Source organism: Micromys minutus, assembly GCF_963924665.1.
Source record: "Micromys minutus genome assembly, chromosome: 16".
In the NCBI taxonomy this organism is placed as follows: domain Eukaryota; kingdom Metazoa; phylum Chordata; class Mammalia; order Rodentia; family Muridae; genus Micromys; species Micromys minutus.
Genome location: NC_137985.1, coordinates 51,096,170 through 51,112,396, shown reverse-complemented (window position 1 = coordinate 51,112,396; position 16,227 = coordinate 51,096,170). Strand labels below are relative to the sequence as shown.

Sequence of the window (16,227 nt, the reverse complement as noted above, 5' to 3'; positions counted from 1 at the left end):
TAGTCTCTATGTTGCAATTTTGTTGTCCATGTATTTAAATTTCATCATATATTTAGTGTCAAACATTTTACTCAATATCTACTTGTACAGTTCTGCTGTCTACAAGTCTTTGTAACCTTGCTATTTCTTTTTAAAATTTTATATAACTTTATTTCTCTTTAAACCAATTAGATAAATGATCTTAGAACAAAATTTAAACATGACCACAGGTTACCTTCATATATTATCAATTTATAATACACCCATATATATGTCTCTTTGTGAGCCTAGAAGAATTATGAATCTAAAAAAAGATTCTTTTAGCAAACATGCTTTAAAGTATTAGATTAAAAAATAGTAAATATTTATATAATATTTCTATCAATATAAATGAGCAGATTTATATCCACTAATGGATTCTATTCTTTAAAAAAAAAGATGTGTGTGCCTTTGCACATGCATGTTTGTATGTGTATGTGCACATGCTTGTGTGCATGCACCAGAAAAGGGCATTGCATCCCATGGAGCTAGAGTTTCAGGCAGCTGGGAACCTTCATGTAGGAGCTGGGAACTGAATTCTGGACCTCTAACACCTGCAAGCTCTCAACTCTAAGGGTCTCTCCAGTCTCTAAAATATATCCCCTTAATGAAGGTGTTGCATGAGTGATTCACTGCTTCATGGGTGTCCTGTAAGCGGTGATGAGTTTGCCTCCCCCATCCTGTTTGGAGACATTCATCCTGCTGTGCTGTGTTGGCTGAGAAGAACAGTGAGGCTTAAAATCAAGCTGTGCCCTCCTGCTTCCAGAGGAGAACTTAGGCTCCCTGCTGTGGCTCTGCTCCTGTGCCTGTGTGGCCTCCAAAGCCTAAGGTCTTTAGTTCTACAGGCCAGTGCCCACCATTACACCCTTCTGAGGTTGTCTCCTGTCCTCAGCACCTGTTATAGAGTCTGTCTGTCCTCCCTCGGACTCCTTCTTCCTTCCATTTCTCCATTCTCTTCCCTGCTCCCAGGTCCTGGCAGCCCCATGTTCATCCTGCCCTTTGTGTGTGCGCTGAGAAGCTTGACTTGCCTTGGCAAAGCATTGTGAACCTGCGGCTTGGGGTCAGAGTTGTCTCTGTGACAGGTCGTGTGTAGGCATGGGACCTCACAGCCTTAGAGCAGTTCCTAAGGGCCTCATGATTTGAGGAAATTTACTTGATATGTTTATCCTGGTTAAATTCTCAACTAGGAGCCTTAACTAATCTTCACAAGTTAGATACTTCATGAGACTTGCACCCTGAGACATGTAAATGGACTGTAAACATCTCCACATAAATTTGCACTAAACTGGTGACTTGAATGATTTGTTTTTGGAGTTTTGTGAGATGTATATATTAATCATGCTTCCCCCCCCCCTTTTTTTTAACAGATTACCAAAATTGAAAATGTTAATCATTTGTGTGATTTGAGAGTTTTAAACCTTGCCAGGAACCTCTTGAGTCATGTCGACAATCTCAACGGTCTGGATTCACTAACAGAACTTAACCTTCGACACAACCAGATCACTTTTGTGGTGAGTACACAGTGGACGCCGTGAGTTCTGCGTCTCTGCAGAGGGACGGATGCAAGTGCTCAGCGTCTTACCGGTGGGAGTGTCACCTCTAAGTGGAGCAGCTGGTGCACAGTCAGAGACTTCTCGTCCCTTTGTCCTGGGCACTGAACTAGAAAGGATGACAAGGGCTGTTGCTGAGCGACAGCCGAGGGGTTGTTCCCAGGAGAGGCTGAGTACACATGGAGAGGTCCCCGTGAGCATCTTTTGGCAGTTTTAAGAAGGCCCTGGATGTAAAGGGGAGAGTGCCCAGGACTGCAGAGGCTGGCTCTAGTCTCAGCTACGTCACCTCGGACCAGTTGTGTGACCCTGGGTGCAACACTGGCACTCTGGATCTCAGCTGAGATTTGTCTAAAGTGAAGTAACCGGGCTTGTCACTTTGTCTCTTTGTGCTTGCTGACGCTAAAGAAGCCATAGCAACACCTTAGTGGTGAGTAGAGGGGGAGAGATACATTGTCAGGACAAGACGTTCTCAACCTGTGGGTCACGACCCCTTTGAAGGTCAAAGGACCCTTTCACGGGGTGGCCTACAACATCAGAAAACACAAATGTTTACATTAGCATTCATAACAGTAGTGGAATTGTACTTACAGGGTAGCAACAAGAATAATGTGATGGTTGGGGATCGCTACAACACGAGGAACTGTATTAAAGGGTCTCAGCGTTAGGAAGGCTAAAAGCACTGGACGTGACTGTTGTGCTGTGTTGGCTGGGTTATAACAGTGGGGCTTAAGTCATGTGATGCTTTCCTTCTAACTCCACGATGGGAGCGTAGGCTCCTCTGCTGTGGCGTCAGGAACTGGGTGCCTGCCCTTCTTCTGCTGCCCCTGTAGGAGGACTTGATGCTTTTGCTGGAAGTAGGTAACTAAACAGTATCCTGGTGCAGAGGCCTGATATATTGATACAAAGGGGGAATGTACTAGAAACACATCTCCAGCTTTATGCAATGATACCAGACTTGGCATCATCATCATTTGAAGAGCTTCCTTTGTTTCAACACTGTAGAAAACTTACATCATTCATGCACTTTTAGAGGTACATGCTGGACTGGACAGATGGCTCAGTGGTTAAGAGCACTGACTGCTCTTCTAGAGGTCCTGAGTTCAAATCCCAGCAACCACATGGTGGCTCATAATCATCTGTAATGAGATCTGATGCCTTCTTCTGCTGTGTCTGAAGACAGCGACAGTGTACTCATATACATAAAGTAAATAAATATTAAAACAAAAGGCACATTCTAACAGGACCCCTTCCTGAGTACAGAGCTTAGTGTCTCTGGAATGTGATCAATGGGTAATGTCTTGTCCCCAAGCTTCATCATACAGATCGGTTTCACGGTTTCACGTTCTCTTTTCCCAGAGTCTAAGGCAGCACCTGTGTCTTCTGGGAGAGAGGAGACTTTCAGAATCCTTTTCAGGATCTGGATTTATTGCATAGTGTCTGAGTTGTGTTAAGTCTGCCCCAGGTTGGAGAGAATGGCAGTGAGGTTAATTGTTTTCAAAGCTTTCAGACTGGTTTACGATGTTGTGTTTCTGCTCAGTCAGGACTCAGTCTGGGCTCAGGACACTGGGGCTGGGAAGCATCCAAAGAGCTTGGTCAGTTGGGGGCAGAAATCTGATGATTTAGCATGTTCCTGCTTGGATTTTGGCTTTCCCTTGGAAGCACATGCTGCTTCTCCAGGAACTCACCAAATTGCAGGGTGAATGTTGTCTCTGCTTGTCTCTGTGGCAGCCGAGACAGCAGCAGCATCTTCTAGAAAGGAAATTGTATCCATTTATAAAAAGACAACAGTATCATACATATATCCTTCACAATGATAAATATAATGCATGTAACACAGGAAATTGAATATACCTTTAGGAGTGAGTAAAGGTATATATAGTTCAGCTCTTCAGTTGAAGTCAATTTTAAAGGATCCTCTACCATTTTAGGTGGGTCAGAGGATTCCCTTTGCCTTGATTGGTTGTTTATTGGCAGCAGGACTTCCTGTAGAGCTCTGGCTGGCCTGGGGCTCACAGGGATCTACCTGCCTGTGCCTGCTGAGTACTGGGTTACAGGTCTGAGCTTCTATGCCCGAATGCAGCCTTTGCTTTAAATGTCCAATACTTTAACCACTGAGCCTACATATTTTCCTTCCTCCTTTCTTGTCCTTAGGGTCAGTTATCTTACTTCTTCTGTCCTTGGGAAGGTGGGAGATTTGGGGTAAGTCAGGGTCTCATGGAGCCCATGCTGCCCTTAAATTCTCTCTGTAGCCAAGGATTGACCCCCTAATGTTCCAGCTTCCACATCCCAGGTGTTGAGGTACAGGCTTGTTCTACCATACCTGTTTTTTTTTTTCCTATTTAGTGACTACAGATCTTAAAGACTATTTTTTAATTAATTTTAAGTGTGGGTACACATGCCCAAGGAGGCCAGAGCCATCACATCTCTGAAGTAGGAGTTACAGGTAGTTGTGCGCTGTCTGACATGGGTGCTTGGACCGGAACCATGTTCTCTGACAGTGCAGAACATGTTCTTAGCCACTCAGCCACTCGCCAGCCCTGTCTGGTAACCTTGAGGCAAATGCTCTGCCTCTGAATGACCCCTAGACCCTCAGATGATAACTTGGGAATAAAAGCTCACGTTGGGTAATGGTTTGGTGTTTGAGCCCTTCTTTAATGATTGTCATCTGTCTCCCTCAGTTGGTTATTAGAGTGTGTAACGTTTTTTGACTTTCCCCCCAGTTTTATTGGATATTCCCTGTATTTACATTTCAGATGTTACCCCTCCCCCAGTGGTGTAACTGTGTTGAGCACAGCGGACATTCCTTTAGTGGAGTGAGTGGAAGGGAAACCGTTGACTTGCTAGGCAATTGCTGAAGCACAGACTTTACTTTGTGTCAGGTGTGGTACACGCCTTTAATCTCAGCACTTGGGAAGCAGAGGCAGGTATAACTCTGAGAGTTCAAGGCCAGCCTAGTCTACTAAGAGAGTTTGAGACAGCCAGGGTTATTACACAGAGAAAAACCCTGTCTCAAAAAAACAAAAAACAAACAAACAAAAACCCGATTTTTTTTTTTTAACTTTTCGAGGTAGAAGGACTTTGTTTTATTCTACCGTGGCCATTACTGACTATCTTCCCACCCCACTCTACAGTTATGCTATTAAGAGAACAGGTCTGGAGCTCCTTCAGGCAGCTGCTCTGTATGCTTATGTGCTTATGTGCATGAAGGGGGGCTTGGGTAGGGTCAGTGTTGGTTCAGGAACTGCTGCTGAGCAGACAGATGTTAGACACACCCACCTGATGTGCTTCCCCATGCAGCCCAGGCCCGAGCTTTGCATTTTTGCATGTCCAGACTGAGTGTGACTGTCACAGCCCCCACTCACTGGAGTGAAGAATTGTGTCAAGGCAGCACCACTCTTGTGGTTCCCACTGAAGTCTTTCTGATCAGGGCCATCTAGGAAGTTCCACCAGCTTCCTGAACTTCATCCAAAATGTCCATCTGTCCATGATAACTCATGCTTTCTTGAGTTCTGAGAATTTACTCACATTGAAACAATATTTTTATTCAACCCTGGGACAGAAGCATGTCACCTATGAACAGAAGCCTCTCCTGCACTCAGTGTCAGGACTCATGCTTGTTTGCCAGTCTCTCAGTGTCAGGTAAAGCGTGGGTGTGTACTGAGGCCTGCACTCCCAGTTCACTCCCAGGAGGCTGGAGAAGCAGGAGTTTAAGTCCTGTCTAGGCTGCACGGCGGGTTCCAGCTCAGGAGCTAGAGAGTGAGACTCTGCTTCAGGGAAATCATAAAACACCCGTAACTGGAAACTGCAGCAGCACTGGCAGCTCTCGGCCAGAGTGACGAATGAGACTGTTTGGGGCACAGCAGGCCTTGGCTCCCTTCTGCGCTGCTCTGCTGAGTTCCGCGTTGCTTACTCTGTCTTGGGCTCCTTTTCTCTTGGGTGCTGGGGATCAGCCCAGGGCTTTACACACCCCACTCAGAACTTTCCCACCGTGCCATCTCCCAGCCCCACTTAATAAAGTTTATTTTTTAAATTTCTAAAGAACACATTGGGCTAGGTTTTTATGCTTTCAAGCGCTTTGTGCGTGTCTCCTGTGTTCTGCCTTTCCTGACACCATGACTTGAGAGCCATCTACTCTAGAACCCCAGCTCTAGTTTGCTAATTTTGGCAGCTATATAGTATTGCATCTTATGGTTTTAGTTCCCAACAATAATAATATTTAAATTTTTTAGTATTTCACATGGCATAAATGACCTTCTACACTTTGTGCATGTGTAGACAGCATGTCTTAAAGGCATTGCTACAGTCTATACTAACCAGTCACTGAAGCATGGCTGCTCCACACATGTCTACATGATCCCATTACCGGGAATGAAGCACTTCAGGGACACTCGCTTGCCTCTTCCAAGCACCACATCCTCCTCATCTGTTCTTTCCTGTCTCATTGAAAACATTGCGCTGAAGATACCTGGTCTCCTCAGCCAGTAAACAGATTCCTTGACCAATGAGAAATTGGCTCTTAGCTTCCTGCTTCCTCCTTAAGAAAATATAATTAGATTATTTTGCATGGAAGAGGAGGCAGGAAGATTATATGAGGCAGAAGATCGGAGAGTTTGTTGTGAGACTGTACCTTCTAAATGTCAGAGCTGCGCCCAGAAAGTCTCACCAAGATGACTGCCCAACCGTGAGCTGAGCCGTAGACGTAACAGAGACATGGAAAATGCCATGCGTACTCAACCCTAGCCAAAGAACTGAGAGTGGGAGAATAGTCTTCTCCAGAGATGTGCACACCAATGTGGAAGGCAGCACAGAAACCCCCAGATGTAAAACTATTATGTCAGTTGTTTTGAAACCCTACAGAGAGCTGACATACTTTTTGATATGAAAATTTTGTTAAGAAATTGATTTGATACTGTTAGTAACATATGGAATCATTGTTGATTTTGGTTCATTGACATTTATCTATAACAACCTTGCTTTGAGCACTTATTCTATTAATATGTCTGTATATTACCTAAACTGGTGTTCCATTTATACTTTTTTGGTGGTTATAGTAAAAAAACATTAATAAATCCTGGAAAAGGTTTTCTTCCTGCCTTAGACCATTCATGTTCCCGGATGAAAGACACATACAGCATTTATATTTTGATATGCCTTAAGCAACACAATAGCTGGGCGACCGCCTGACCTCCATGCTGTTCGGATCCACTTTCCTACCAGTAACTTCGAGTTACTACTTAACTAACTTCTATGTTCCATCTTGCCTGTTCTTAACCTAATTTGGCAACCCTCTTGGCCATGTTTCCTTGGCCCAGAGGCCATGGTGGCTCTCCTCCCTTCTGCACGTTGTCCTTCTTCCATGGCCGTCTCTTCCTTCTCTCTCCCGAACCTCTTTTCTATCCCATGGCTGCTTCTTCTCCTTTCCTTTTTTGTGGTCTTCAGCCCTCCAAAACCTAAAACCCTCCTATGTCTCTTCTCCCCAGCTACAGACTGCTGGCATCTTTATTAACCAATCAGAATTAACTAGGGGCAGAGTCCCTCAGGCTGCGTGCAGACTCCAGATCTTGGAGGCCAGCACTTAGCATTACAGTAAACAGTAAAAGATAAAACCTCAACAGCTGGTTTTTGTTTTCTTTTTTAACAAATAATAGCAGTTTCCTACTAAACATTATATATCCGCTGTATGTTGGAACCTTGTTACCCGTGAGAAAGGACTGAGAGTCAGGTAGCGAGTAGAGAAATGGAATCAATTCCTTCATAGGAGCCTGCTGTCCCTCTGTCATGTGAGGATTTACAGAAGGAGCCATCAAGTGAAGGTCCCTCACTAGATACTGAGTTTGATTGTTCTGTATTCCACTGAACTAGAACCTTTAGCACAAGACTGAAGCAAAGAGCAGGTTGATTCTTGGTTTATCCTCAACTTTAAAGAAAATGTACTGCATCTTGCTGTTGTTGGAGGCTGACTTTGTATGGAGCTCTGTGCAGGGAAAATTCTGCATCAAGCAGTAAGGTTGTTTTGAAGTGTGTGATGTTTTTCATGTTTGTTGGAGTAGAACTAAATTCCAAGGATGCACACATTCAGGCTACATTCCTTAGCTGCCGTTTATCAATCTGAAGAAACTGTGTGGTGCATGCACATGAATGTGTGGGTACAGTGCCCTCTGTGTGCACGCAGGGCAGAGCAGGACTTGGAGCATCTTGCACTGAGCACCCGTCAGCCTTGGTGGAGATATTGATGCTCACAACCATGGCAGCTTTTTATATGGAGCTAGGGCCTCATGCTCACAGCACAAGGACTCAACATCGCTCCAGCCCAAGAACTTGTCTTCTATTCTCAATTCACTTTGAGTTTATATTATGAATAATAATTGAATTTTGTTAAAATATTTCTTACATAGGTCGTATTAGATGCCATTCTTTGTCTATGGAACATAGATATTCTAGCATCTTGCTCACATATCCTAGGCTGTAGTTTGTGCACAGTCCTGAAGGCTTTTGCTGAGGTTGTTGGTAATAGTTAAGGACATGACCCCACAATTCCTTTTCCTCTTACATTTCTGGTACTGATGCTGTGATGCTCTGCCTGCCACAGATGGGTTGCTGAGGGCCCTGCACTTGCATAGCCTTTGTTTCCCACTTTGCTTCTATACTTAGAAATCTCCAGTGGGAGGTAAAGATAGTGCCTTCCTCAGCCATTTAGTGGAAGTTAATTGGGAAACAGGCCGGGTGGGTTTGACTTTGACTGGGCAGAGTCTTGGCTGCTTTGATAGTTTCCTATAATATAAGGACACTTGAGTTTGTTGTTTTCATTTCTGTCACTCTGTCTGTATTCCTGCCCCCATGGCCACTTCTAATGATGTTTACTTAGGATTTCATTTTTCTTGACTAATATTGTTTATTTCAATAGAACTTTCAAAGAACCAGCTTTTGGGTTTTGCTGAACCTCTTCATAGCCTTTAAAAAACATAATTCATGGTGATTTTTCCTCTCATCTCTCATGTTTTCTGTTACTTTCTTGTGCTGGACATTTGATATTTTAGTTTTTATTGTTTATTTTTACAATTTCAGTACTTGTAGATAGAGCTTCTTTCTGAGAGCCACCCTTGTTTTCTGACTACAGATCCTGAATTCTCTAGTCTTTGTTGTCATCATTGCTAGCAGGAGGAGCAGGATCTTTTTAGACAGGGTCTTCCTGTCCTGCCCAGCTGGTCCTAGAACACACAGTCCTCATGCCTGAAGGCCTGGGCCAAGGCCTACATCTATCTGTTGTTGGAGGCTGACCTTGTATGGAACTCCGTGCAGGAAGAATCCTGCATCAAGAATGTCTGTTTCTAAGTGTGTTATGATTTTCATGTTTCCTGAGTAAATTCCGAGGATGCTTGCATGCATGCACATACAGGTACCAATGTATGCATGAACACACATGTGTACACTATAAATATTTTTAATTAATAAATGAAAAGGTCTTTTTTACCCCAGTGCTGAGGATGATCCCATGAAGCCAAATGTTCTACCTCCAGCCCCTTGAAACTTTCTTATCATTATCATTTCATTCAAAATATTTTCAAAGCACTATGCTTTGACTACATGTGGCTTAAAAAATATATGTACAGTTTATTCTATGAGTACGGAAGTGTGGGGTGAGCATGAAGTGGGGTGAGCATGCAAAGGCTAGAGAAAGAGGTCTTGTATCTTTTGCTGTCACTTTCCATTCTGGGTTTAAAGATAGGATTTCTCATTGAACTTGAAGCCTGCTGAGGGCCAGCCCTTCATGGTCAGTTCTCCTTGAGGCAGTGGAGGGGGAGGAGTGTCAGTAGAGGGTAAGAATTTTGTCTTATGAGATATTTAGGGTTGCTGTATAATAATTACAAGTTTACTTATCTAAGTCTAATTCATTTTGCTGCTGTAGCTGACCTGCCTTCTGTGTTCCTCTGGGACCAGAAACTACGGTCTCTGGTACTTAGCACCTCATCCTAAAACAGCAAGGGATTAAGTTAAATAGTCTTAGTTCTATCTCAGCAGGAACTACACAGCTCTTTCAGCATGCTAGTTGAAGTTGCAGGAAAAAGGGGACACTTAGAAAAGTGACTTCAGCATTTATTTCTAACTTGTAAAAAGTTTCCTATGACAGCTTTCTAAGAAAAAGGGAGAAATGGAATGAACGAAAAAGGTGAATAAGTGTAAATTTGTGACTATTGTGAAGGGCTTTTTTTTTTTTTTTTTCGAATTTGTTTCTCAGCCCATTTATCCTTTGGGTAGAAGAAGGCTACTGATTTGTTTGAGTTAAGTTTATATCCAGCCACTTGACCAATACAGATGCAGATGCTTGAAGCTAACCATCGGACTGATCACAGGAACCCCAATGGAGGAGTTAGGAGAAGGACTGAAGGAGCCCAAGGGGCCTTATCTGGCATCAGTGGAGGGGAGGCCTTGGTCCCGTGAAGGCTTGATGCCCCAATGTAGAGGAATGCTAGGTCGGTGAGGCAGGAATGGGTGGGTGGAGGAGTACCCTCATAGAAGTAGGGTAAGGGAGGAATGGGATATGGGGTTTGCAGAAGGGAAAACAGGAAAGGGGTTAAAATTTGAAATGTAAATAAATAAAATATCTAATTCTTTAAAAAAGTATAAATTTGCTTTCCTCTCTGTCCTCAGCACTTAGACATCTATCAGAATACATGATTGCATGGTAAAAAGTTCATCCCAAGTTTACATATAAATTCAAACCATTGTCAAATAAGAAGTTTACAACAGTGAATGTTTACATGCTGATCCATTAGGAGTATTCATCACCTGTCACAGCTCCACAGGTTCATTGAAGGGTAAAAAACATAACTAAGTTATTAGTGAAGTTTGTATAGATAAACCCAGTTAACATTTTATCTTCATAGCATCTTTAGTAAACCATTAGTTCCATTTTTATGACCTTTGGTTAATGGTTTTACAACCTCTTGGAATGTTCTCTGAGCAGTAGAAAGTCTGGTTACTATCTAGAAGCAATTAACTGGTGACACTTGGGAGACTGGCAGAGTTCTCATTGCAGTTTTGACGATCAGAAAGGACCTAATAGCAGCCCCACTATAACAGAGATTAATAAATACTGGTATAATTTTAGGAAATCTTACAAGATCATCATAAAGAATTAAGAAGTCATCTATTTTTGTGTATAGCATCACTACAAAATAGTACATCTTCATAGATCTGCAAAGATCTGCTCAGAAGTGTGGGCTAATACCTAGTGATTATTATATATGTTTTAATAATAACAGGAAAAACACATTAATAGCAGAATTTTTCCTAAAATGATTTTCTCCTGGGCTTTGCCTGAGAGAACAAATCTATCATGGATTATTTTAATCCAAGGCAGACCATCTCATGAAGATCACCTGCTAGTTATTAGCTTGTTGGCTCCTGACAGAACCCAATGCTTAAGCTAGACAGACTTGACAGAATTCCAGGATCTGCTTGTTTCTACACTGCAATGCTAGGTTATAGGTGTGCAACTGAATGTCTGACTCCTACACAGATGACAGAGATTGCTTTGAGAGCAAGTGGATTACCACTGAGACTTCTTCCCAAGCCCCTGGAGAATCTTTTTACTTTTTGAAATATGTGATTTCTTCATCCATTTATCAAGCTGTCTTTTTTTAATTTAAGTGCTTTTTGTCCAGTGAATATGGATTGGTTTTATGAAGCTTGTTATATTGCCTAGCATGTCAGTATTTATCTAATACATGGTGAATATTTTGAAGTTATGTTCTAGAAAATATAACTTTGAAATTGATATGTCTTCCTGGTGAATCGTCCCATTCATTATTTTGTGTTAGTGCTCTTGACTACTTCCAACTTTATTGGGCAGTGTTGTAGGAGCATGTGCTGTGTGTGTATTCATGGGTCTTTAACCCAAATATACACAATAAACACAAACAGCATTGTGACCTACATTCTCCAACTTAAATACAAATTCTCAGACTGTGCCTATTTTTTTAACGAGGTGTGCATCCTTTATGACTTCTTCCCTCAGTGCTGAGAGCTCAGCGTTCCTTCTGTGATTGCCCTCCCAAGAGCACAGCTTACTCTAATGACTAGGACACTTTAGGCAAGCCCACACAGAGAGACATTCTCCAGAGTGACAGGATAGAGCTCTGCATAAATAAAACAGTGCCCTGTCTTCAGAAGGGTCAGGACTAGGTCAGTGCGCACCTAAGTGGTAGGATGCATGGTTTCGCAGGGAATGACCACACTTCCATGTGCCTCTGTAGTTAAGACTGGCTGTAGCAACAGTAGCACAGCCATGTGTTCACAGAGCTGTGTTCTATGCTGCCGCTACCACTGGGCGAGGCTCTGAGGGGCTGCCTGTACCCTGTCAAATAGTGCAGAGGGAGGGAGGAGAAACTGAGAACCCCCTGAAATGGAAAAAAGAAGTTTCAAAGTAAGAAGGCGTGTCAATAGTTTACATTTTACTTTATTTATTGTTTTTATTTACTTATTTTTTATTTATTTTCATTCTTGTTTTGTGAGGCTGGGGAGGGAAGTTGTCTCCCAGCATTGTGTGGAGGTCAGAGAACAACTGGGCAAGAGTCAGATATCTCCCAACAGCATACCGTAACCCAGCATTGTGGAGGAGACAAGCGCATATTGGAAGTTCTCTGTCCAGACTTTCTAGCCCAAGCATTGGGCTTCAAGGTCAGTGCGATGAACTCAGGTCATCAGGCTTTGCTGGAGCTCCCCTACCCAGCTCTGCTTCAGTTGTTGCATATTGTAGACGCACAGAACGAGTGCTCACTGCCTGGGGGCTGTTTTGTAGACAGGAAAGAGTTCTATAGCACACTGCATCCTCCGTGTCCCCACATTGCTGAGGACTTTCCTCTAGACTTGACTGAGTCATAATCTAGGAGCAATAAATATCATCTCAGCTGTACAATTCAGAGTGTTGTTATTGTGTTGTGACTGCTAACCAGATCATGATGTCTGAAATGTTTCTATCATTCCAGAAAGTTCTTCTGTACCTCTTTTTCTAGTCAGTCCTGCCTGTACCCCAGAGGCACTCTGATATCTGTCTCCGGATAATTTTGTCTACATTGGTGCTTTATATAAAGTGTGCACAACCTCATACCATGTCATAGCATGTCATGCATGCTTAAAAATTTAGTTTTAGGTGGCTTTGTCATTGGATTGACATCATAGACCGTATGTAAGCCTGGGTGGGCGGCCTGCACACACCAAGATTACCCTCTGTGAGCAGTCGTTAGCTGTGAGGCCGCTGTGCAGCGCATGAGTAGAGAAACAGATTCTTCTCGTACTTTTCGACAGTCACCAGTTTGTGTTTATCATCGTTTTTAGTTGCTGGGTTAGATCCCCCTGGAGAAAGCCATCATCACATTTGCTTGTTCTCCAATCTTCTTTCTGGGTTCTGTTTTGGCTTACCAAAAGTTGCTACGGATAGCATTCATATTTTTATTTATCTATTTATTTCAGTGGACCGAAAGCACTATTTCTCCTAGGTAGAAACAAAGGAATGTGAATGTGTGAATTTATCGTAAACTGTCTCAGTTATTGGAAATGCTACATTTATCAAAAACAATTGGCACTGAGTGTCTGTGTAATTCGTTTCTGTAATTCTCATTGTTTTAGATTTGCATTTACTTCTTGAGTTAAAGGTACCGAGAGTCTTTCAAGCATTTTGTCCATCATCTGTGATGAAGTATGGGTCTGGACTATTGGTGTCATGTTATCTGACAGTCTAGATTCAGCTCTCTCTCTTCTCTCCCCCCTTCTCCCCCCTTCTCTCTGTGTCCTCTATCGCTATGTCTGTCTGTCTCTGTCTCTGTTCCAGTATCTGTCTAGATGTCTACAGAGAGTGCATTTCCCGTAGTTTGTTCTTGTCACTTTTTAAAGCAATGTTTGGAATGTGGGAGCTTTCAGGTCTGGTGGCATCACCTGTGACTTGTCCCCTCTGTCACTAGTGTCTTCTGTGTCCTGTCTGAGGACTCTTCTTCCCTTTGCAAAGTCATGATTGTGTTATCCAGTGTTGCTTCTAGAAGGTTTACCATTTTATCTTTTTATTTGGGACTATGGGATACCTTTAGTTAACTTTTATGTGCTATAAGATAGTAGGTGGAAGTTCATTTTGGATATCTATTTTCTTGGCTATGTTTTACTGAAAAGACCTATTTCCCCATGAAAACGAACTACCATGTTTATCAAAATAAGTGCTAATTAAAGTGAGTTTCTCTGGAGCCACTGCTCTCTGCTCGCTGGTCTACCATTGCACTCAAAGATCATACTTTATGATATTGTGGCATTTTTAGCATATTTCTTTGTATAATCTTCCTTTTAGTTCATGAGAATGTTGTATAAAGAGCATGGGTAAGCCCCTCCTCTCGGATGTGGCAGAGCTGAAGCGCGCAGGCGGGAGACTCTGCAGGATCTGCGGCCCTGAGCGTTTGAGCGGTGAACTCTTCAAGTCTCCGGTTAAATTTAAAAAATGGCCTCCAACAAAACTACATTGCCAAAAATGGGAAAGAAACAGAATGGAAAGAGTAAAAAAGTTGAAGAGGCAGAGCCTGAAGAATTTGTGGTAGAAAAAGTACTGGACCGTCGTGTAGTGAATGGGAAGGTGGAGCATTTCCTGAAGTGGAAGGGGTTCACAGATGCTGATAATACTTGGGAACCAGAAGAAAATTTAGATTGTCCAGAATTAATTGAAGCATTTCTTAATTCTCAAAAAGCTGGTAAAGAAAAATATGGTACAAAACCGAAATCTTTATCTGACAGTGAATTTGATGATAGCAAATCGAAGAAGAAAAGAGATGCTGCTGACAAACCAGGGGCTTTGCCAGGGGTCGTGATCCTGAACGAATAATCGGTGCCACAGACAGCCGTGGAGAGTTCATGTCTCTCATGAAGTGGAAAGACTCAGATGAGGCTGACTTGGTTCTGGCAAAAGAGGCGAATATGAAGTGTCCTCAGATTGTCATTGTCTTCTATGAGGAGAGGCTGACTTGGCATTCTTGTCCTGAAGATGAAGCACAGTAATTGTTTGCATTTATATATATATATATATATATATATATATATATATATATGTTTATATAAATTATATATATATATATAATCTGGATCTTGGGTTTTAAATTACTAGTGTGGAAAAATAGCATTCTAATGAAAATCAAGTTTGATATGCTGGCTTTAAAAGTATTGACAGTAGTTGGGATATTTTTTGGGTTTTGTTTGGCATCAAAAGGCACTGATTCATTTGAGCAAGTAAGAGCTTTCTGTAGTGGCTTCCTTTAACAGTAGAATGTTTGATACCATGTTGTATTTCCTCGGCTTTGAAGAATAGCTTTTCTTAAACGCTGGGGAGATTTTACAGTCATTACTAAGGTCAGAACTTATTTTTAACTGGGACACAGAAGGACCATTCTGGGGTTTTTGTTCTTATGCGGTGTATACATAGAACACATAACTTGTTTGTTTTGTCTTGTTTTTAATACTCAAAACAACTGAAGAAAACACAAGTTGATGAGATTCCATCATTGTGAACATTTTCCTAAACCATAACCTTTCAGATTAAGCAGAGTCTAATTTATTGGAGAGTTTAAAAGCAACCACATGAAAATTGATGTATTATCAAGTAAACACAGTAGTTTATTTACAGAATGTTGTCCATAGCAACTCCCCCCTTCAGAAAATGGAATTAGACAAAGTAGTAGTGTGATTCAGTAACAAGACTTGGGCTGAGTGTGGTGGTGCACACCTTTAATCCCAGCACTCTAGAGCTCTGACTTAAGAGGCCAGCTGGTCTACAGAGGCAGGAAGGACCCCGTCAGCCAGTCTTGTGAAGGTTCCTCTGATGAGCCAACATTCCTTTGCAGAAAGTTAAAATCTGTACTAAAAGGTTATGATTCATGGAATCTGTTTAATGTGAAAATAGAATCATGGTTGGAGCTGATGTTGGCAATTTAAGACCTGCTGACTGAGTGAACAGAATTTGCTAATATCAATTAATGACCTGCATGCTTTTCTTTACCCTGACTCATTCCTTACTAATAGGATCAATCTTTTCAGTATTTGGGATCTGGTTTAATGAGCCAGAAAAGTAATTTTGTAGTTTCAGAATGTCATCCAACTGTATATTTACTTTATTGTAAATAATGGTGAACAGTGGTCAATAAATAGTTTTATATTCCTTTAAAAAAAAAAAAGAGCATGGGTAAATAATCCACACACACTCCTTTAGTCACCACTAAACCTTCTCTGGGGAAGACGCCCATCACAGGTTCACCTTCTTTATCTTTCCAGGAATTATGCAGATTTGAAAATAACCGTAATTTTTATTAACACATCTATAGGACACTCTGTAATTGCATTTTCATAAAGAGTGCCTTCAATTTTCTTTCTACTGACCGCTCAGAACACAGTGCAGGCTGTCCTATCACCCTATCACATTGCTCACATCTTAATCTCTCTTTGTAATTTCTGTCTTCGTGACTCTCCCAGGCGCATCTCTGCGTCCTTATTGCTCCTCTAGTAAGACCTTGAAATTAACTCTTTAAAAAGTAACTTTTGAAACTCTTACTTAATAATCTGATTTCCAGCCTTCACTGGTAATTGCCCTTGTACGAGTTGTGCATCACATGTCATAGACTTCCCAGCGCCCTCA

At 42.0% G+C, this 16,227-nt stretch overlaps 1 protein-coding gene and 1 pseudogene across 3 annotated transcripts in view; both read left to right on the top strand.

Moving 5' to 3' along the window:
• Positions 1–16,227, top strand: part of LRRC49 (leucine rich repeat containing 49) — a 96,106-nt gene that overhangs the window by 19,906 nt on the left and 59,973 nt on the right. For both annotated transcript variants that reach the window (XM_080930399.1, XM_080930398.1), the window contains one exon: positions 1,386–1,529. In XM_080930399.1, the coding sequence (XP_080786525.1) occupies positions 1,386–1,529 (144 nt within the window). The remainder of the gene's footprint in view (positions 1–1,385; positions 1,530–16,227) is intronic.
• Positions 13,961–14,600, top strand: LOC308430623 (chromobox protein homolog 3-like; annotated as a pseudogene). The gene has a single exon. The product of its transcript is annotated as a chromobox protein homolog 3-like (transcript).